Source organism: Colias croceus, chromosome 3, assembly GCF_905220415.1.
Source record: "Colias croceus chromosome 3, ilColCroc2.1".
Taxonomy (NCBI): domain Eukaryota; kingdom Metazoa; phylum Arthropoda; class Insecta; order Lepidoptera; family Pieridae; genus Colias; species Colias croceus.
The window spans coordinates 11,176,730-11,201,968 of record NC_059539.1 but is presented as its reverse complement, the minus strand read 5'-3'; the positions used below and the strand labels follow the sequence as shown (position 1 = coordinate 11,201,968).

Genomic DNA, 25,239 nt, shown 5'->3' with positions numbered 1-25,239 from the left:
TCATTTAAATACATAACATAGAGTCACTTTAAATAGCGGTGAAATACGAAAACAGGCTTAAATGTGCCACAGGAGCTTAGCGAACTTTATGTCGATGCTGTTAATGCTATATTTTAAGTTATACTGTGGTCTAACTCAAGAACTGCATGCAAAATATTACATATGTGTTGTGTCGTACTCGTGTATGTTATAGGTTGATGCGTGTTTTGAATTCGCTTGAATGATGTATCATTACTTAATGAAGAGCAAAACGAATTAGTACAAATAATTATAGACCTTATTATTTATTTCTATAAAGTAGTAGATTGTTCAGATGTTGGTAAAGTTAGGACGTGTAGAGTTAGACGATTGGCTCTACATGAGATAACTTTTTCAGAGAACAAGGCTCTATAATCGCATCTTGGCAACGTTTCACATTAAAATGTTTTTGTTGGGATTTATTGGTACCACCGTTTTATGAATTCATAGCCTGAACATCGTCTGGAGTCATGCTATTTAGTGGTTTAATATATCTATAAGTTCAAATCAGTGAGCAAGAAGTAGGGTTATTATGATGTCAAATATACATGGATAAACTATTATTCATAGTTTGTTTTATTCGCGATGCAAATTTTATATTGAAAAATTACTATTTTTGCAGCATACCGCTGAAAATATAAACACGATTCGAAAAGACACTAGGTACTTTTATGTTCCTTATAAATAATAAGACATAACCCAGAACATTTATCGTTATACTTTCACGAATATATAATGTAAACAAGACAAAGGTTAGACGGATGGACATCAGTACAAACGTCTTTGATCTAAGTTAGTCTATCATCGTGATTGACACACCACGCCTGGAAAACGAAGAAAAATATGGCTTTCAAGCCTTTTATTAAGATTGATGGAACCCCGCCCTGTATCGCAACGCTTTTAGCTTACGAATAAATCGCTTATTTTTAGATAATGCTTTGATTGTGGCTCGAGTGTTTGGTGTGTTAGTGCGAAATATTATATTGGAAAAATACGGGATTCAGTAACTACGCTTGTCTGGACTTGTATGTTATTGACGATAAAATAGGTTCGTAAGTTTTTTAGTAACGTATAAAAAAGAGAAAGTAGTCTATTTTTGGACACCGAATACTGTTGTTGTTGTGCTACAAATTGCAACACATTTTAGTTTTAACATTTCTTACCCTGTCGCTTCCGTAGACATTACATAATATTATATTACAATTTACACTATAATTTTGATACGTAAATATATTGAATTAAATCAATGAAAACGACTCATTTTTGTTATAACATAAAACGATGTTCTATGATTTATATCATAGTAAGACTTCTCAAATACCTTTTTTTATTGATTTTAATTATGTTATTAGCAACTTATTCATCAAAATAAAAGCACCCCAGCAGAACCTCTTCAATAAACAACTTAGTAAAGACAAATTACTTTGAACTAAAAGCGTATAGTTGAATAAACGTTTCTTTACTTAGTAAGATCCTATAAAAGCCTTCAAAAAAGACCAAGACGTTACAAAATGTTACCCTCGAGTATTCGGATAGAGAAGCCAGTTACTAAAGAACTTATTCCGGAGAAACTAGAAAATTGAGTTGAAAGTGAAATAAGGTAGATCTAGATTTATAGGGAGGTCTAGTTTTTGCTTTTAAATTTATTAGTTCAAGTGAGGTTGAATATTAATGATGTTATTTTTTATTGGTTGAATAATACAGTTGGGTAATAAACGTAAATCATCAAATAATCTGTATTGGTTTAATATAAATAATACGAATTTGAAATTAAAATGATATATAAATTTTATATTATCTAGATCCTTTGATTTTATGTTTGAACTGAATAAGGTCCAAAAATATTGGAGCGATTTTGAAAGTTAAGCTAAGTGTGTGTTATCTATTATATTTTCTACTATTTGTTCTATTGGAATGCCATTAAATATTATCTTATTTTAACGAGTCGATTTGAACAACAAAAGTACGAGTTTACCTTCAATTTTTGACGAAATACACGTATAAAATTAATAAAGTACTTACGGTCATAATTCCATCCAAATAAAATTCATTAACGAAAAAAAAACAATCAAAAAAGTCGATAATAACTATTGAACGCTAATGGTACTCATTACGCCCTACAGAACGATGACGTCAGACCCTCAGAGGGAAAGCGGTTTCCAGGGTAAGAGTCACTCTAAGGTCATCGATATAGCACGGAGGGTTCAACGCTATATTTGATCCTTGCTTTTTATCTAAAGATGGCATTCGGTTGCTATGGAGTGGAGTTGAAATCAATAAGTGCTTTGCGTAATTTTGTTTGGTTCTTTTTAAAAAAAAAGGTATTTATTTATTTTATTTTATTTATTTATAATCTTTATTGCATACAAAACAAATACAAATTTCACACACACAGACAGGACATTTGATGCAAATGGCGGCTTTATTGCTTCAAGCAATTTCTTCCAAGGTACTAGGTAAAGGTACGTATATATTTAATGCTGTGCATGTTTTAAGCTATTGCATAGCTTCTATCGCGGGCCTTGAGCGCGGGAACCGAATCGAGAAATTCCGTAACGAAAAAACCTCACGCTCCCCACTCAGACGGGCGGAGGTGTGGCTTGAAGGAATAGCTTTACCGTGGCAGTCCCCGAGTGCCACACGTCGTTTTTTTTAATTTTAAGGTGGGTAGATTTTGTACTAATGCATTTCTATAAACATCGCTGACAGCACCATTGTTGCTAAATATACTATGTAATTATCGACGGACGTGACTTCTTAACATCAAGTAGTTTTTGCTGCTCTGAAAATTAAATTATTTCATATAACAGTAGCTTAATAAGATGCAAAACGCAATAGAAAGTATGGAAAATTTCATAATACATCTTTTACACGAGGAACGAGATCTGAGTTTTCATAAAAATTAAATCAACAACAACATATTTATGGAAAATTAAATATTCAATACACACGCAACCTGTTTCCTTCACATTAAATAAATAACATTTTGCGGTACACCAAGGTAAATCAATATTATTTTTAATACATATTTTTCTTATCTGTGGATAAAGAGCTCGAACTATCTTTGAAAATATTAATATAAGAATCCACTTTACAAGAAAAGAGGCACAAAGGACGTTGCTAAAACCTTAAGTCGGCTGAAAGTTGGTAAATCCTAAATAATATCAAAACTAATCCCGCGGTTGGACGTCGTTAGGCGCTTTTACCGACGTATTTTGATACAAACTTACATCATTATTTACTGCGAGTGTACTTTCGTGTAAATAACCATTATGCACAAGTTTACTGCAGTGTATAGTAAACTTTTATTTTCCTTGAGAGTATAGAGGGTTTAGATTGGATGAATGGTATTTTTGTCTCGTTCTGTATAGTGAACACATCGTATGGTTACATATTATACTAGTTTTCCGCGCGCGGCTTCGCCCACTTTTTGGCAAAGTATATACTAAAAATTATTCAAGGACGCTATCTAGGTATAAAAAAAAATCAGATTCCGTTTTTAAAATCTAAGCGTACGGACGGCGGAAAGCGATTTTGTTTTACACTTTGTAGTGATGCGATGTTTTCACTACATAGACACAAAATAATTATTTTAGTTTTGGAAAATTCCCTAGTAAATAAATCTATGTTTGTTTAGTTGGCGTTTAAATCCATACAATATGTAGTACTATGATATATCTAATAATATAATATATTTCCATTCACTTGATAGTATACAAATATGTCGCGTTGTATTGAAAACAAATTCTCCCACATATTCTTCTCTCTATTTATTTTTAACTTTTTTATAGGTCCACATGTTGACAATGGGCACGAAATCGAGGAGATTTACTAAGAATTTCCATTCAAAATACTTTAAATGTCAGACGATTTTTATTTTTATTTATAGCACATTCTTCAACAATCAAAAATTTTCACGTTAGTGGAAAATTCTTGATTGTACAAGTTTTGTGGATTTTAAGTAAATTCTTGCAAATAAATATAATTTGAATTTGATTTATAACTCTTCACATATTTTTGATTTATCGCGTATCTTATAGATAATGAAAAGCAATATATGAAAATATACTTAAAAAATTGCAAATAGCTTACTAAAGACGTTTTCAGCAATTGGTGAAACCAGCCCTAAAGATCTTGGTGACGTCTGATTCAAACTTCTGTAGGTATATGCATTATTATGTAGGGATGTATCAGCCAACATAATATATTAATACTGATTATACTATTTCCAATATAGTACTCATAGTGTCTCAACTGAACTGATGCAGTCAAATGTCTGGCTATTTTATATAAAAAAGTACAGTAGAGCTATTATATTTTTAGTATCGTTCTGACACATTAATTGATTATGGCCCACTTGATTTTGACTGTAAAGTGAATTTAACTGTACAATGATAAATGGTATTCTAAACTGATATTTAATGTAATCATTTCATTCTGAATTCACATAATATTCCTAACGCGTTTATTGACACAGCTGTTAATATTAGCCGACCTCATTTCAACTCTTACAAAAGAAAATGTACCGTCATGCACAGGAAGTCGATGATGACTAACATTATTCGGTATAACATTTTATATCCATATAAATTATTCTAGCTATATTTGATCAGCGTTATAAATTTAACAACTTTGTATACATCGTACTAGCTTCACAACCACGGCTTCGCCCGCGTTTTCAAAGAAAAACCCGCATAATATTTCACGTTCCCGTAAGATTTTCGAGATAATAGCTATCCTATGCGTTAATGCAAGTTATCTTCTGTATGTGTGCTAAATTTCATTGTAATCGGTTCAGTAGTATTTGCGTGAAAGAGTAACAAACATCCATACACATAAACAATATACATTCATCCTCACAAATCAGATTTATAATATTAGTAGGATAGGATAGAGTAAATACGTTGCAGTATTCACCACAACGAGCGTAAACGTTATAAATTATTCTAATAATAGCACATAAACTTGTTAATTATCCAATAAGCTTCCATAGTTACTTCATATATTACAGTTAGTTCACAATTACCAAAAACTTATTACATCTTGTTTAATACCGTAGCACAGCAAAGCTACGAGCTTAGGCAACAAGCTACGAGTGCTACGAGGCTACGGTATTATGTAGCACATGCAAATGATGCCCCTAGAAAATAGTACTAGGTATTCAGGAAGGATGCAAGAATATTGTATCATGACCGAAATATGTTATATTATTAAAAATAATTTAGCTATTTTATAATAATTTTTACACACTACAACTACAACTAAGAAACAAAAACTGTAAAATTAGTTAAGCTTAATATTGAAAATAATAAAGACAGGCACAGATAATATTATTTCACACGTAGAAAAATTGTACACAAACAAATAAAATGGCCTCAATAATTTATCCCACCAAAAACATAAATGTAAAATTTGGAGCCGAGTTCAATCGTTGACTTAATTTGCCAAAAAAAGAAATGAGATCTAAATGTGTGCCAAGTTCTGCAGACAGTCCAGAAATTTATTTACAAAGATGTATTTAGTTCTTAGGTTGACTGAAAACTCAATTGTTTTATTTTCCCTTAAAGAACAATGTTTATTCCAAAATATAACTTTTTTAATTTGAACAATATAATTATTCTCACAAAGCAAACAACTAATGACCTTTTGAACCCCATAATTTGATGAGGCTAGTTTTACATACTGTTTAAAATTTGTGAGGTTCTAAAAACTAGCCTCATCAAATTATGGGGTTCAAAAGGTCATTAGTTGTTTGCTTTGTGAAAATAATTATATTGTTCAAATTAAAAAAGTTATATTTTGGAATAAACATTGTTCACTAAGGGAAAATAAAACAATTGAGTTTTCAGTCAACCTAAGAACTTAATACATCTTTGTAAATAAATTTCTGGACTGTCTGCAGAACTTGGCACACATTTAGATCTCATTTCTTTTTTTGGCAAATTAAGTCAACGATTGAACTCGGCTCCAAATTTTACATTTATGTTTTTGGTGGGATATCATTACTTTTTGTACAGAAAATTACTCTGCATATTTGATTTACTTTATGAATAAGTATAATACTTTTTATATAGGATTTTTTTTATTTTTTCTTGCGGTTTCTCTGTATGGTTTGTTTAGTATTATTTTCTATATTTTCTTATATGTTATGAATGTCAGCGCACATTGCCCCGTCATTATCTGCAATTTTTTAAACTCGTTTTCTGTTTAAAAGATTACATGATTTTCTAAACATCCAGCGTGAATTTGTACACACACTAGACAAGATGCAAAGACACACCAAGATGCAAAGATCGTTGTAGAAGAATCGTCGCCTTACTCCATGACGTTACGGTATTGCCATGACGCGATCTTGAAATTTTACTCTAAACGCGCCTAAAGATGTTTCACTTATATTAATATTACGCAAATTAAATCATTTCGACCTTCGACGAAGCCTTCTTCCATTACACCATTTATGGTAATTATTTTTGCATGCTTGTATTGGCTGAACATGTTTGCGCTTTATTAATATAATTGTATCACCATTGAATACCATGTTTAAAGCAAAATAAAGATTTTATTTATTTATTTACACTGAAATTAAAACTAAACTAAACACTCATATATAAAGAATAAATAAATGTGAATATGTAAAATTATATATTATTTTTAACTGTATGAGCAATATTTTTATTACAATTTTCTTTTATTTTACGTTTAATAACAGTCTTGAATAAAGAAATCATGCAATCGAAGTAATCCGCCCTAGCGATACTAGCGCGAGTGAGTGTGATGTCGGAGGCGCTTCGAATCTACAGATGTTTCGTCCTAAAAATATGTAAACTTCAATAATCTATATCTCAGTCATTTATTGATGGATTTCAAAATTTTTTTCGGCCACTGATTAGTTTTGATCTATTTTTTAAGACTAGTAAGGTGAATATACTATTTTCGATTTTTTTAAACTTTTCCATTTTTCCATACAAACAAAATTAATGTCATTGAATAAAAAATAAATACAAATAAATTCAGTATTTTCTGATTTTTTCCTTTGTACACTCACTATTACCTAGTTGATTACAAAATTTGAACTTTCTAGGTCATCTGGAAGTGGGTTAGGTTTTGTATATGTCTATAAGTCAGTCAGTCTTAAAAATTGCGATTTTTGGATATTAATATCTACGCAACTGTTTAATCTGTATTTATGAAATTTAAGGTTCCTGTTTATCTTGAGGTCCTCTTGATATGTACCAAATTTGGTTTATTTAACTTAAATAGTTTTCGAGTTATAAGGGGGTGAAAAGTGGCTCGAAATGGTTCGTGTAAATATACACACGGCTGCTGCTCGCCAGTTCTCTTCGCTTGAACTCGGCTTGACACGCTGCCGCGTGTCTAGATACATTGAATCTAAAACAAATTCTCAGCAAATAAAGGTATCTTAGGTTACACGCGTCCACCCACACACCCACTTATTTCACTCCCTCTTGCCATAGTATAAAGAGAACAAGTAAGTTATATTCGAACAAAGGTACCCCCGTTCCTGTACGTACGCAAGCTCGACGCACGTACACAACGTCACTCGGTTCTATCTCATGGACCATTGTCGTGAAGATCGAGCAATTGCTGTGAGCGATCGGTGTTTGTACAAACAATTATTTCAAATAGGTATCAACGTGACAAGTGACCCTGCGCCTCGCGAGTTTACGGTGCGGTGCGCTCCTAAACGCCGGGTCAACTCGTTCTCTTTATACTATGCTCTTGCCTTTAACATTTACATATTATTATTATTACGTCAAATTTCTCCACAAAATTAGGTTGCTTTTCAATCAGAGAAGATATGAAAATTATACTAAATTATACTTTTCTGACATGAAGTATTGTTATAAAAAAATGAATCGCCAAAATAATGTGTAGCGCATAACTTGAGAACGGCTGAACCGATTTCGTTAATTCTTTTTTTTTATAATATTCCTTGAAGTAAATAAGTACGATAAACGACGAAGTAGATATTATAATTTTACATTGATACTACTATATTACCGCCCGCGGCTTCGCCCACTTTCTCTAAAACGATTTGAGATTTAAACTATCCTATCTCTAAGTTGGATCAAACTGCACATGGTGTGCGAATTTTATTATAAACTGTTAAGTGGTTTAGGAGTCCATTGAGGACAAACATTGTGACACGAGATTAATATACAGGGTTACTTGTAAAACACCGGCAACCTCGCAGGACAAGATAGCTAACATCATAAGCAACAACATTTGTTCTACGACTTTTGATAATTTGTTAGATTTTATTTTCATACAAAAATAAATATTCATTCATTTTTTATTTTTTATTTATTATTTAATTTTCCGTTTGAATATTATAAACTCTACGCCTCACAAAAAATACGTAAACAAGAAGCGAACGAGAGGGGGAAGGGGGTGTCGCGTCGTCCATCCAATAATGAATAGAACATAGACTTACAACTGTTAAGAGAGTACAATAAAAGTTTAAAAAATTATTTAAAAATAATTTATTGTGTTATGCCAAAAGTCGTAGAACAAATGTTGTTACATATGATGTTAGCTATCTAGTCCTGCGAGGTTGCTGGTGTTTTACAAGTAACCCTGTATATTAAGAAGATATTTTCACGATAAAATCAGATTAGCCATAAAAATTATTCTATTGATGGAATTAACACGCCTTGCTTCGTTCGACCTACAGTAATTAAAGGTGAGCTAAAAACGTCTTGCTTCTCTTAAATATACCTATATCTATAAAAATATACCTTATTACCTTAATTATATCTTTAAATCGTGCGCTTCTCCTATTCCGATTTAGACAATCACACCATTAAATCAGCAGACAATCAAGTGAAGCCTTGAATACAAAAGGTGTGCCTCAAACGATATCGCCATTAATAACTCGGGAATTGCTGTATCATAAAGCAGCGATTCTTTAACCGGATTATTATGAATGAATATTAATTACTCGATGGAAACAAAAGCTGGAATTGTCTAAATATTTCGGGAATTATGTCTTTGCCAGATGCTCTGCTCATGAAATGATTAAATGCGCACCTTGTGCCTGTGAACTGTTTCGTTTCAAAAATGTGTCTATTTCATTTAATACTGTTTTATATTTTGAAATAAATGTACAAGCGTAGTTTTGGAGTTGAGTTTGTTGAACATTAGTAAATTTGTATGTCGTTACCATTCCTATTCTATTGCTAATTTATCATCAGGCTCTTTCAACAATGTTAAATAGATTATAGAATTTATCCATGACTAGCTGTCGATGATGATAGCCTTCCTCAATAAATGGGCTATCTAAGACCTAAATAATTTTTCAAAACGGACAAGTAGTTCCTGAGATTAGCGCGTTCAAACAAACAAACCAACTCCCTCAGCTTTATGTAACATATTATATAATGGTACCTATACTTATCATGATATACAACATCCATTCAAACTGTACTTATAGAATTGAAACAATTCGTATTCCCATTTACCACACCACACAAGTAATTATTCAAACACGGCGCACAGAGGTAATCAAAATGCATTTTTTCAAACCTAATAAACAATGTTACTGGAAATTCATTCAACAATTTTATACCAAAGTTTCGTTCAAAGAGCAAATTGAGGCTTAATTATTGAGCTTATTTACCGATTTCATTTTATGCAGTGTTGAAATTACTATTTGTGTAATTGGAAATAAGTTGACAGGTTCTGAGTTTTCAGCCTTTTAAGGTAATTTTAAAGCCGTTAATGTTTTACAGTAAATAAAGCAAAAAAGTTGTTAATGTGCGGATTTTGCGTGATATTTTTTAAATTGTTCGTGTTCACTGAGCGTGTGTAAATAATCTTTTTAGATGTGTGTTAAGCGATTTTATGAAATGTGGATATTAAATCAATTTTTGGGTAATAAATGAGATAAAATAAATATAAATAATGTGCTTGTTACAACACTGATAAGCTAGAGATTTTTATTTTAGCTGTTTTATTATTATACATCTTATTAATTTTGAAAAGTATATTACAACTTTGTTACAATATATCTTGCATTTTGCAATACATTTTACATTAAAATTGACACCTCAACGTTAGCATACAATGTATAAAAAGAGAAAAAAACAAGCATTATCATCATCAAAGGTGAAAGATACACGAAGTGTAAAAAGGGGCCTGTCAAAATTGTCAACGTCAAATGAGGCGTACGCAAAGCTTCATCAAATGTATATTAAGGTGCTTTTGCACCGTAAAGACACTATAAATGGCTTTCAAACGTATCTAGTTTATCTCAAATTGCTATATTATTCAGAATACCTCCACAGATATCCAAAGATGCAAAGGAATCATGCTAATGAAGATTGATGGTGGATAATCATGAGATAAGATGAAGTGCGCAGATATCTTAAGTCCCGTTTTCAGCGGTAAACTCGATCCTAATTAGCAAACACTCGTGCGTATAAAGCGGTACTCGTGACGTATGCAAATTCAACGAAGCGAACAGAAACTGAAGAAATTACTCTACATTCGTTTATTTATGCATACGTTCTATATACGAAATAGGTACTTTATATGTGCGTGTCTCCTGAACGATTTAATTATAAATTTGTTCTGAATTACGTTCTCGACGTGATGTTTTATACGTACGTATTGTCTTGTAAAATATAAACTTCACGTAAATGTGTTACATAAATAACATAAATGCTTTCTGCAGAAATAGAGTTTCTTTTTAAATTTCGTAGCAAACAAGTTTATTACAACAATTTTATAAAGATATTATTTCTAACAACGTTTAAAACTTGTAATAAAATTGCTTGTTTATTCAATCGTACAAATAAAAACTGGTTGATATATTGTATCTTTTATGCAGAATTATTTATCTCTTTTCAATATCAAAACATATAAAAATGTAACGGTTTTGTTAGTGCGAAATTTTACAAATTAGGACAAGGCTAAACAATTAGCTAAATCGGTTGATTGATCGGTTGCGGGATAACTGTTTAATTAATTGCGCTGCGACAAATTCCCGGAAAACCAGCCCTTATTTTTCATGTTAATTGTTACAAGCAAATTTGTCACTTTTAGATAGCAAGGAAGTGATTTTGTAGGAATGAGCAAGTAATACTGTTGTTAGTTTAAAAAAATGATATTTATAACACACGTTGTAATGAAAAGATTACAATATTTTAAGTGAAATTAACTTCCTATGCGTAATATTTGTATTTTTTAACGCTTTGCTCTATACTTAGTAGAGCATGAAATCGATCAATCAATAATTAGTCTGTAATTAATATTCATAGCCTAAGGTAAATTCTGATAAAGTCTAAAATAAATTTGTTCCCTACCTTTATAATTATTCCCTCGCCATACAAATGAAAAATAAAATCTACAATATTGTGATTACATGCAAACAAATTGTAATATCGCTCTCCTTTTAAATCAGTCACAACAGCGCAAACAAATTGTGAAAATCAACCTTAAATCCTAACACAACTATATTTAATTCAGTCAAGGACCATACAGCCAATAAATTCAATAAGTCTGCTTGCAAATAAAACGATAGCCGGCGTCGAATCGCTTTTCATCTATCGACCTGTACCAATGAACGATTCCGATTGACAAACTTCCAGTTACGAGTTACATTACCGCTCCAATTTGACATTTCCTTAACGACAGTGGTTGCAAGTGAGCAATGTACGTACGGGCAGTATGAGTTGACATGTGGGTCGTCACTATGGTAATTAAAAGTGGCATGAACACTCGGTCGTGTGGTGTCACTCCATTTGTTAATTGGAATAGTCAAAGCCGGACAGGGATGAGGGTGTGTTGGTTTGATGGAAGCGAGTATGGATTTGTTGATTTTTATTAGACTGTTTGCTAATAGGGGATTTAATTTTGCAAGATTAATGGGACATGTCATGTTGTAGGCTCGTGTATAAACATTGATGGATTTGATTCAGTTCTTGTATTGTTTACGCGAGGTAATTCGATGTGAATTAAATTTGGAAAATAGAAGTATTAAGTGAATATTAACACATTGGTATTTTAAATCAGGTACAGGCTTACGCTTAATATTGAAAACACAAATTCCTTTAAAATATGACAGAATTTGTTTCATATCCAATGCAAAATCCATCGATTATTGAACTGCTGAGTCAAGAGAAGGAGATTATAAAGATGTTGTAGCCGTCGATATCAAATTTAATTTCAAGAGCAATGTAAACTAAAAATAATGTGTGCGTGTACTAGTGTACACACGAAAGAAGTGAAACTTCTTAATGACCTTATTTTTCAATAAATAATTTACTGTATTCAACTTTACAGAAATACGTAGAATAAAAAAGGTGGCGCGTAACGGAAAAATGTCACGCGTAACGAAAACTGTTACACTAAATTTTTTTCCAACCCCGATAAAGAAGTTTCACTTCAATAACCTATTCAAATACTTTTCAAGACGGAAATTCAAATAAAAGACCAACATAATTGGCACAGTTTACACAGAAAGTACAACAATACGCATTACATAGTTTTGAATCCTATTACCACTTATTAGAATTCAAAACTGTCACATTTACATATTTGTCGACACCACTCGTGAATTATGAGGCTCGTTGACACGGTGTTACGAGTTAGACGAGTGTTTTGGTTCGTAAATATTGTTACAATTCATACATGTGTTATTAATGAACGGTAATGCGTGTGCAGCGTTTTTATCGTAGCTAATTTGGGTAAATAACGTCGTAATAGTGTTAAATTTAACAGAAGGGTGTTTTGGGTATTATAAAATTATGCTGCAGTTAAACGCGTTGTTGTTGTCATATTTTAGTTTGAAGATATAAAATTGTATATATAAGGTTGAATTTTAAAATTTTGTAAAGCTATCAATTTCCATTATTTTTATAAGTTCCATATTTTAGACTGGCTGTGCTCCCAGGTTTTACCCGCAGTGCTCCGCTCCTGTTGGTCTTAGCTAGATAGCCTATAGCCTTCCTCGATACATGGGCTATCTAACACCGAAAGAATTTTAAAAATCGGACCAGTAGTTCCCGAGATAAGCGCGTTCAAAGAAACAAACTCTTCATCTTTATAATATTAGTATAGATGAATCTGAATGATTTTTTTTAAGTATCGCTACTGAACCTTCTAATTAAAGAATCAAGCTAGATAACAGTAATCGATTGTGGTCATAATAATAACATGTCCCATCCGATACGATATTTGGATCTTTTTACGTGATTTTGATGAAAATATGCTCCAGATTTTAAATAATAAATGAAGCTTAAACATTTTTCATATGATACATTAAAAATCATACACCACGTTTAAAAATACTCGCACAAAATTTCGGCTGTAAATTTAAAACACGCTGTGGTTTTCGGTCAATGTAACCGACGATTCGGTAATGGAGTATAAACTCCCGACGCGGTGTAATACTATAATTTTAAACGAAATTACCTCAGGAATCGCGAAATCGATATAATAATTCACAACATTACACCTATAACAGAAATTTGATTACAGGCCGCGTGCGGTACTGCCCGCAATATTAACGTCAAAACCAAACTCTGCGTTAACACGAAAACGGGAAAATTCGGACATATAAACATTTACGATTTTATGGGCGTAATTAAAACGTTGAGGTGCGTAATTTTTGTAAACTCAGCTAATTCGTGTCAGTAAATAATCGAATTGAAGCGCAATTTTGTTGCTCATTTTGTTTGACATCGTAAAAATTTAAAACCAAGTTATATTAAGCGTTAATTGAACGTCGGCCCTTTTAATTTAGATGCACCTTATGTCTCTACGTTTTAAGCATTGCCAAGAAAATAACAACATTGACCTAATGTCTCTAGTATTAGTAAAATGATATCTATGAAATCATAGAACAGTTTATTGGGATCAATGACCTCGCAATAGATAGACCACTAATACTTTCAAATGACTCCACTATCTTTCTTTCAATAATCGCACGCTATAAAGCGTCCATTGTATTTCACAAATCACATGCAAGATAAGCCATTCTAATCTAGACCTAAGTCCTCAAGACAAACGGTTCAATATTCATAATTTATGCATAATCTATAATTAATCATAGCCATCCGGTTCTTGGTAATCCCCACATTGTGATCTTGAAATTAATTATCTCGATAGTTGGTATTGAAAGTTACTGTAATAATAAAGATAGATAGATTCAATTAGTTGAGGAAGTTCGCCAGATTTGCATATTTGAAATGGTTTTGATGTTTGATTAGTAATGCTAATGGTTTAATACTAACTTAGAGTTAGATTATTAAAAAAAATATAATATTCACGTTTATAATAGAGCTTAATGAAAAACTCTACTTATTTATACCCCATTTATCTATTTCACAATAATTACTTACACCTAACAAAGTCACCTTCGATGTTTTTCCGTCTCTATGTATGTTTTAATCTTAAAAATATGTACGGATTTTGATACCGTTTTTTTATAGATATAGTAGTTCTTGAGGAAGAGATAAATACCATATATTGATTGCGCGTGGAAAACTACTACAATATAACACTATAACATAAATAATAGTTCTCTATTCCAGAAAATAATAGTAGTCGAAAAATTGTATATCAACCTAGACATCTATCTAACGTTTACTCAATCGACTATTACGTATTCACAACTAATTGGCGAGTAACAAAGAAGGTTCAAAGACAAATGCATGTAAACGAACCTCACTTGTGACAAAGCATAATGGGGCTTCATACACTCGTTAACAATCATATCTCACGGGATGTGTGTATGGAATAACGTACATTGGAAACTATTGACTATGTGATTTCTGTTATAGTTAGTATGTCGTAATCGTTGACTAATTTGGGGATGCGTAGGTATGGAATGAATAAATGTTCATTATTTGTTGTCGTAACAATGAATTAAAGTTTATTGAAAACTTTTTTATTTTCACAATTTTCTTTCTAATTTACATCTGTCAATTAGTTGGCGGATTGTAACAGAGCAAATATAACGCTCTTTAATACGTTTAGAATTTACATTTTGGAATCGTCCAAGAAAGATAGTTGCGAGCTGAAGGAGACCCTGTGTAGTAAAAATTATACAATAAACCTTAACTTAACCCACCCATTAATCATCAAAGACAATGCTAAATGTTCAGTCAAGACGTTGAACGTGACATAAAAAAACTTGACGAGTTGTCCTTTAGTCATGCAATAAATAAATGTGGTAATTCAAGAAAGCGCAAGTCATTTAATCAAATTCAACCTAGCAGATTCAACTAAATGACTGTGATATACATACTACCGTTAGACCCGAAAATAATACAATTATTATTTTTTAACAGCTGGCGTTCGGACCGTAGATGTCCAGGCGGTGGAGGGCATGGTCGCTCAGTTCCCTTGCGACCTCGGCACCGCGGCCAACGACAAGGTCTACATGGTCTTCTGGTTCAGGGATGATGCTGGGATACCATTGTACAGGTAAGATATCTCAAAGGCTACTCGTGAATAACCTGGTATAAAGAAATCATTAAAACATTATAAATAAATAGCTTTAAACAGCATGTCTAATAAAATGAATACTCAATTTTAATACTACTCTATATTTGTAGGTGATGACTAGATAAATAATTAGTCTGTGTCGGCACATCTTTTATCTACCCTGCGAATGACAGAAAATTGTGCATTGTGTGTCTACGCGGCTGTAAGCGCTGTTAAAACTTCGTAAGGACAACATAACCATACTAACCATAACAAACCATAACCACAACCATACTAACCATAACCACATTGCAACATCATAATATTATTTTGAAATTGATTTAATATCATTATATTAATAAAAAATAAAACATTTCACGCTGGTCACTTATCATAAATAACACGTCCGCTCCGTTGCCTCCTATTCCATAAAAAATACATTTTCTATACTTAAAAATTTCCTAAAAGAGAGATGGAAAGGGGTCCTGCGATTATTTCTATGTAATGGTATGTTTACTGTTAAATTGTATATGTGTATTTTAAAATATTACTATAACTCGACTTCAACTTACACTATTAAATAATGCACATATTAACTTCATTTTACAAATCAAGAAAAATATAATGCAACAGAACACAATTTATCAAAGGAAACGACACAAAGCTTTCATATTGCAAAACCGCATTATCTTCTTAGTAAACTAGCTAATGATCGTACTCATATTTGTTATGCAGAAAGGTAATAATGTTTTTATTTTTATTAAAATTAATATGGATTTGTATGGTTATTATGATATTTTTATTGAGATAGCGAAGATATAACACGCTATACAATATGTTAGTAAAATAGATAGCTACTTATATTATGTTAATTATTAGAAGTCGTTTTATTGACTGGTAGCAAAGTAAGATACAAAAATATGACCTTTTTCTATACTTATAATGTAAACTAAAATTTTATACACCTTTGATTTTTAATAGCCTTGCTACTATAATTAAACGTGTTGATAATAAATAATATTATATCGTAGTGTGTATCGTAATAGTGTATCGTGTTGTATAATTTTGTGGTAGGTATGGCCGTATGGGAAAGTATGAAATTAAATGTCACAGCCTTATTCATTATTAAATTATACATTTGCCGCCTTCATTTTGTGTAGTACTACGTTTGAAAATGACCGCCTCCTTGGTATATTGGTTGACGCGTGAACGTAGCACCGAGAGGTCCTGGGTTCGATTCCCGGTGGAGATGAAGAAAAAAAATGTCTCGATCTGGTAGGACACAGAAGGCTGATCACCTACTTGTTCCTAAAAAAAACCGATCAGTGAAACAGACGTATAATGCATCTGCCCCTTACCCCACTAGAGGACATGGGACTTCACTTACGTTTGAAATACTGATTAATAAATGCTATCAACCGTTGCTTCTATATACATCAAATCAAAGGACGCGTTAGAGTAGGTACATATTCTATGATTAAAGTAAGTACTGACAAAACTGTATTTGTTCAAAAACATAGCACAGAAACATAGAATCATCGTATATTATTCATTCATTCATTCATATTTGCACTTTACACACACATAGATAAAAAGCTTATGATTCTCTTCGCCAGGGAATAAAAATTAAAAGTTGTGTTAGCGTTAGCTTTAGTTTCCAACTTCAGCAGTATTAAATATCGCTAAATAAAATGACTAGCTTCACCGTATTTCTATATTACTAGCGTGCATATCTAGACTGAAAATTAACTGTAATTCAGCCGATCTCATTATCTGGTTTTAGGGTGCTTTTCCACCAAAGATGTGCGAGGATGCGTAGAGAGGGATGTGTTTGTAACTAACCAAACACATCGCTTCATTTACCTCGCTCAGCACAGCTCTGGTGGAAACGGCTCAGCGGTGCTAGGTTTTTGCGAATACAAAACAAGCGAGAGATGTGTGCGAGGAATGCGTGCGAGAAATATTTATTAGTTGTATAATTTTGAGTAATATAAGACTTTTCAACGCATTCTCGTACTGCACAATTTTACGTACTACTTAGGTGGTTGACCGCCTCCTTGGTACAGTGGTTGACGCATGAGCGTAGAACCGAGGGGTCTTGGGTTCGATTCCCGGTGGAGACGAAGAAAAAAAAATGTCTCGGTCTGGTAGGACACAGAAGGCTGATCACCTACTTGTCCCTAAAGAAAAATCGATCAGTGATGTATGTATGTGTAACATATAATGCATCTGCCCCTTACCCCATTACGGGGACATGGGACTCCACATACCATACTTAGGTGGAATCCCTCGCACATTATCACAGCACAGCTGCTAGACATCCTCGCACGACACAATTCCCTCGTATAGTATTGATGGAAAAACACCCTTACAGTACGTGTTGTAGTTAATTTGCAAGTTTGGCAAGTCACGAGACGCAACTGTATGAATTAATTAATGCTCCTTAGTTTTCTTGTGCTGGGGCAATTAACTCGGGATTTAAATGTTTTAAATTAAAGTTTATGTTGAAGACAAAAAACTATGGAGTTTCCTTGATTATTTATTACAGTTGCAATTGGAAATTGGAGCAGGATGAAAAATATTTCGCAATAATATTCTTCTAAATATTTATGTTATAACATAGATAATAGAGCACTTTTTAATTGTTATCTATGATTTTAAACTGTTAAAATTTCTTAATAGGTACGTGCTATTTAAGTTACGTGTATTTGTAGTTATCTTAACCTATCTATACTAATTATATAAAGCTGAAGAGTTTGTTTGTTTGTTTGAACGCGCTATCTCAGGAACTTCTCGTCTGATTTGAAAAAATTTTTCGGTGTTAGATAGCCCCTTTATCAAGGAAGGTTATAGGCGTTATCATCACGCTAAGACCAATAAGAGCTGAGCCACGCAGGTAAAACAGCTAGTAACTTATAATGGCATTGTTTACTAGTATAAAAAAACCGGCTCTAGTTATCTCAACACCCTTTGTAAGGCCACTGTACCTTAAAATCACTTAATGAAGTACGTCCGATTAAATAAACGCAGAACAACGGCATCATTTTTAAAGTAAATTACGCTCGAATTTAACTTCTATACAGATAAATAATGAAACCATCTCACCGTATTTCATTATGTAATCCCAAACATTTTTTACATTGTACCTTTTTTAATTCATTCAAGAAGTCCATTATGTCGTAACGAGCTCATTGTTCAACTTTATGATTCCATATTTCCCTATTTATAAAAGGTTAACAGCGTGTCACAGGCCGTTAATTATATCCCAGTTTAAATAATTAAGGATAAATTTTGTAGGCGGAAGACCAGCCGCCGCGGCAGCGTACTTTGTTGGGACTCAGTGGGAGTACCCACCCTAGCGGAGGTCAAAATTCTATATGTTCAATTAGACTGTGATGGAAGTATTTACTTCATACTTGATAATAATAATTATATACGGAATCATTTCTTCATTTCAGAGCATTAAAATCTTAATTAAAATATATTTTTATACTTTAGATAGCAACAACGCATCCATATCATAAACTAATCGGGGATAGTTATAAGCTCGACGTTTCTACTAATAATAATATGAGTTGCCACAGCTACGTGCATATAAAAATACTTTCAATAGCTAATTAAGTTAGAATTCCAAGATTTTACAATTTTAAATTTAGCTTTAAAAATAGCGCTTTCTAAAAGTTCTGTCTTGCTCTAAGAAAAAACTTGCGAACTTTTTCTTTGAGAACGTAACCGATTTAACCTATTTACTCGACCTAGATCTAAAACTGGGCTGTTTGTACAAGGTTTCAGCTCAATTGGTCAAAACTGTAGGCTATTGTTGTATGAATTTTGTAACGCTATTTTGAGGTAATTATATTTCAGAGCCCCGATTTAAACCTTTACAGCAGAAGCGCATATCTGTGATATATTTGACTAATATTAACCTAGATTTTCCACTTATGATATATGATTTTGCACTGTATGACTAATATTAATTTGATACTTATTTCGTCGCTTACGGAACATAATATTATTTTTGCACCAGTATATGATTTGTTTGTGTCAGGGATGGGAATGATAGGTGAAGAATGTAAGAGGTACCTAGAATTGAGGACATAGTGAGAATGACATGTTTAGAATTAAGTTTTATATATGTACTAGCTTTCCACCCGCGGCTTCGCCCGCGTTTTGAAAGAAAAACCCGCATAGTTCCCGTTCCCGTGGTATTTCCGGGATGAAACCTATCCCATGTGTTAATCCAAGTTACCCTTTATATGTGTGCTAAATTTCATTGTAATCCGTTCAGTAGTATTTGCATGAAAGAGTAACATACACACATACACACACACACACACACACACATCCTCACAAACTTTCACATTTATAATATTAGTAGGATGGTTTGACGTATGCCGTAAATAAATAAATAAATATTGGAAAATAACTCTATTTACAATCTTATAAGTTATGCCGGCATAAAACCAACTTTATTCATATAATAGTAGAACACACTAATTATTATTAGACCTACAAGTAGAACTAATATCCTAGAGCTGAAATGCAACGGCATAGGTGAAGAATGCCTTGAAATCTCGTTTTACCTGCAATTATTTTAAAACCATGTTATAATCAGTTACTTTGATTTTCAATATAGATTCAATATTGTGTGTTGTTTCATCCTTCAATTATTTCATAAAAAATATATGCCTGTTTTGTTTTTAAATTCCTAGAAATACAATAGTGACCATTCTCTAAAAATAACAAGGATTAAATAAGTATTTTTAATTTATTATTGTCGAACGTCAAGTTTTAATTTTTGTATATGCCTTTGAATGTTTGCTTTTCAGTGTTAAAAATAGCAGAGTATTCGTATCCAAAAATATCCACTTAATGTAACTATAGAATTCAATGGAGTTATTTTTATAATAAATAAATTAAATAAATATGTTACGTATGTGTTTTAATTCGTAAGTTCTGGGATTTGGCTTTATAGAAAATATTAGAATTTATGTGAATTTTGACACTTGCTCAATTAGATTTGTGTTTGAGACGCTTTAACTTTGAGCGTATAAAAATAATATATTTTATTTATAGAACTTATAAAGTACAATTATGTGCTTGTAGAACAGATTTACTATTATAGCTTTTCTAGACGTGTAGAAATAGAGAGTATTCAATTCATATTTCTGTAGCTAATACAAACAATATTTCGAGAAGACAATATTGAAATTCCATAAATATTGTATTATAATATTGTTGTACAAATGCTATTTATAATTCTAGTGAGAATATTACTATTCATTATGGTAAAAACAACTCTATAAATAAGCTCTAATCATAAAACAAATAATATACCAATAACAAACCATTACAGTAAATAAATACATACCTATACCATCACTTATTTTCTTTTACACAAAGCAAGATCAAAAGAGACGACTCTTCCTGTAATAAAATCAAAAATAAATTTCTCGTAACAGAATCATTCATTCCTTTCAACAGTCAATTTAATCAACTTCACACCCACAGTACAACCTAAATTAAAAACCCATTTGAAAACAGCGTAACGCAGGGATATTTTCGAAAACCCTTGAAAGTCAAATTGATAATTAAAAGAAGCAAGACCGTACCTCAAAGCGGCCCCGAACGTGACATTTACAAAAGGAGCGAACTTTAATATGCCCGGGAAGTTTCCGAATATTTCACTCTTTCACCCACTCCGGACAAATTGCGCCAAGCTTTGGGGTTTTTCCCGTTCTTACCCGATATCTCGGGGAACAGGGATCAAGATATGACTGGTTGGGAGATTAAAACAGTCTGGATTGTGAATTGAACTAATAATTGTGTAAGGTATAGAAATTAGAAACAAACAACCAAACAAAATATCATTAAACAGAAGACAAAACTGATTTAAATATACATAGAGTTCTATTACAAACTAGAATGATCACGAGGATTGAAATATGAATTATTTGAAATAAGGGAATTAAAACACTGAATAAATATTATGGATTGAAAATTGAACAAATTTTATTAGGTTTACTGGTTTCTAAAAACCGTCGCGGAAAGGACATAGAGAGACACAAAATAATGAGATGATAAAATGACGAAGAATTAGGTTTATCCTAGAAAGATAATATAAAAAAAAGTTTATTTAAGAATAGTTGTAGCGTGCCAAATGAGCAACATCCAGGTGAAAGTAAATATTATTTTTTCAAGAATGCTATGGCCTATTCCTAATATTTAGGCATAAACTAAGTTAGTATAATATAATAACGCAATAAAATATTCATAATAATAGTTATTACCTACCCATTCTTATAACCTCATATAAATTTTTCTAAGTACAATAAACACATCCTAACAAGCACTGACCTACCTCATTACGACGCTAGCAAAAGCCATAAAACCTCTTACTGAAACGACTAGTCATCTGACGTTGATCGTAAAATACATAAAATTGGCAAAAAGCTGGAAGAGCTCGTAACATCGAGACTATTAGCCCTTTGACAGAATCGTTACCCACTTTCAAATAGCTATCGAAACATTTCCTATAAATTGTACAAATTATTTCGATATATCCATGTAGCATATACGTCGTGTGTACCTCTTATTGCTTTACAATAGAGTCCACTTTTCAATAGCCAGATGCTCGGGTCATTTGATTTAGCGAGAGCGGCCAGTTTAAAATTGCGCTGTTGTTCTGCTGTGTTTCTTTGGAATAGGGTTGATAATCGTTTAGCATAGAAGCTAAAAGCTGGCATACAGTGTAGTCGATAGTTTGTGATAATTCAGGATGTTCACGATTTCAAGTCGATAGAGCGCGTGCACTGGAGCACTTCATTTTTATTTTTTGATAGACTTTATTTGTTGGTGAATGAACACAATGTGGCAGCGAATGTTTCGCCTAAATAGACATGTAGGTAACATAAATAGTGTATAGATTAAAATAGTCGTACTCTTATTCTTTGAACTGTCGGTTTTCCTCACGATGTTATAGATAAATAGAAACATCAATTATTGTTATCTGCACGCTTCCGAACTCCTGATTATTGATTTGAAGATGTAGGTACTTACCACTGACCATCGCGATGCGTTTTATTTTGAATGAGAAACAGCGGTGAAAGCCTTATAGCCTCAGCGGTTAAGCCTATAACCTTCCTTTTGAATCACTGTATCTATTAAAAAAAACCGCATCAAAATCCGTTGCGTAGTTTTAAAGTTTTAAGCATACAAAGGGACATAAGGACAGAGAAAGCGACTTTGTTTTATACTATGTAGTGATTGGGAAAACTTATAACTTCTCTATATTATTTTCAGTTACAACTAAAAATATTTTTCCTATATACCTTCATATATTTGCGAAACTTGAATGATGTTGAGCGATTCATTCCTAATGCTCATCCAGCGGAAGGAGGCCTAAGCGCCGCTTCCGGCGCGGTCGGCACCGGAAGTCAGGTAGCTTTAATGGTAAACCAGTTATTGTTACATGTTTCCTATGTTTGTTAGTTTGGTAATAGGGTTCTGCGTACATTGTAAAATAAACTTTATATACTTGGTGGAGGGTTTGAAGTCAATTGGTTGGTATTGTATGATTGTATGTTTAAGGAATGTATTGTAATGTATGGAGAATTAGGAAGGTGTAAAGGGATTCATTGTAAAGGTTTATACTGGTATTTTTGTTGCTTGTATGGTCATTTGTTAGGTTATGTTACTAAGGTGATAAAAGCAAAATTATGATGTTCAATGTTATTGAAAAACAGTAAAAAAATTAATAAATTTACTACCTTCTTGGTCATGTGTGGGTAGTCAATCTGTTTATGTATTTACAATATTTTTAAATTAAACATCAAAGAAAAATTGTTTACCTGATAATATAAACCATAGTGTATTTCACGAGCCAAATGTTTACGAATCCTAAAAGATTCCATTATGAAATCAACATACTCATTCGAAGATTAGACCAAATATTTAGATTTTTGTAGGTATAAAAACATTCATAACCTAACATTTTGTATTGAAATACTCAACTCATCAAACATTATTGACATATACATTGTTTATCAATTCAGCAGCACTAAAAATATAAAATACAATATCACTGACCTATTATTTGGGAGCCCAGCAATCATTTCCTATTACGGGATCCTTATGGGTCTTCTACACAACGGGCAGCGTTGGCCCAACAAATGATCGTCGATGTTTGCCGCCATTACGGCGATTATGAAACAGCTACAATGACGGACGATCATAGACATTTAGGATGCTTTTCCACCAATAAGATGCGGTAGTATCGCTTCAAATGCTAAACGCTTCAAACTTCCAACTTAATAAAGTGATAAGATTGGTTATTTACAAATACACCCCTCGCTACACATCCTCTCAGATTATTGTTGGAGAAGCTACACTATCGTGATTGCCCTTACTCGCCCAACGCTGCCCATTGTGTAGAGGACCCATTAAACAAACAATTGCATATACAAATGCTTGTTAATATTGAACGCAATCCGGATCCAGCTCGGTTTCGGCGAACCGTTCTATCGGCTTATCCGTAAAAAATCCCTCGCTCGTGAGTGTAAAGTGAAGTTATTGGCGCAAAAACTCGTAGCGGTCGGTTCACCGCCCAAATTGGACACACCCTGATATTGTCGGCTTAGTTACGTAACTAGTTACATTTTGTGAGCTAATCGGGTATCTGGGAGGGACCCTTTGTGAATGAAAAAATCATGGAAGCGTATATCCATATTGGTGGAAACAAGATTGAGGAACATTTTGTTATGTTTATCAGTACCTAGATGCTTATGTTTGTTATATCACAATATATACGTTAAATCCATACTAATATATACGTAGTATATTATTATTAGTCTGTGCTAATATTATAAATGCGAATGTAACTCTGCCTGTCTGTCTAGTACTCAATCACGCCTTAACTACTGAACCAATTTGAATGAAATTTGGTATAGAGATATTTTGATACCCAAGAAAGGACATAGGCTACTTTTTACCCCGGGAAATAGGATAGGTTTTATCCCGGAAATCCCACAGGAACGGGAACAGGCGCGGGCGAAGCTGCGGGTGGAAAGCTAGTAAAAACATATATTTTATAAATCAAAAACTAAATACCGTATAAAGTTCCCATCTGAAGCAACATTTCGATCCGCGTCTAGTTGACTCACTAAATCCTTGCGATTCCGTCTTCTAATTAAACTTTCTGAGCACCGAACTAAGATTTAAATGAGATGCTCAAGATTATTAAAGCGAAATAAAAAGTTAAAACGCTCAACTTGCAATTAAATATAAGCGTTTGGTTTTATTTACTACTAAATGTATAACTTTTTTAAAACATACTTTGCAATAGTAGAGACTATAATGTTATATGGGAAAAGTTTGGGTATTTTTTACGTGATCAGTGTATGCAAAATTACAAGTCCCTTTGTGCTTATTAATACTTAATTGTCCCAATATTGGGACACCCTGTATATAAATTAACATAATTTTATTGATAACAGTGCATATACTACGTACTAAAAAGTGACATTAAAACCATCTCACACTTTATAATATATTATTGTGTTTATAAATTTTATTTGAGTTGACCTTGGAATTGAACCCATTATTTTCTCTTAAAACGAGTAAACCACTAAACCATTAAGTCAGTTAATATTATGTACGATCATTAATATCAAGTTTAATTAGGACGATGGCTTGATTTCAAACAAGCCGCAGTCGATATATATGAATATACATGGCTTACTATTGATAATGATAAAGGTGATTTAAATT

The 25,239-nt window shown here is 32.5% G+C and overlaps 1 protein-coding gene across 1 annotated transcript in view; it reads left to right on the top strand.

The window, feature by feature from the left end:
* The window catches only part of LOC123706163 (nephrin), a 373,060-nt gene that overhangs the window by 119,408 nt on the left and 228,413 nt on the right, over positions 1–25,239 (top strand). The window contains exon 3 of the mRNA XM_045655331.1: positions 15,336–15,471. Coding sequence (XP_045511287.1) covers positions 15,336–15,471 — 136 coding nt within the window. The remainder of the gene's footprint in view (positions 1–15,335; positions 15,472–25,239) is intronic.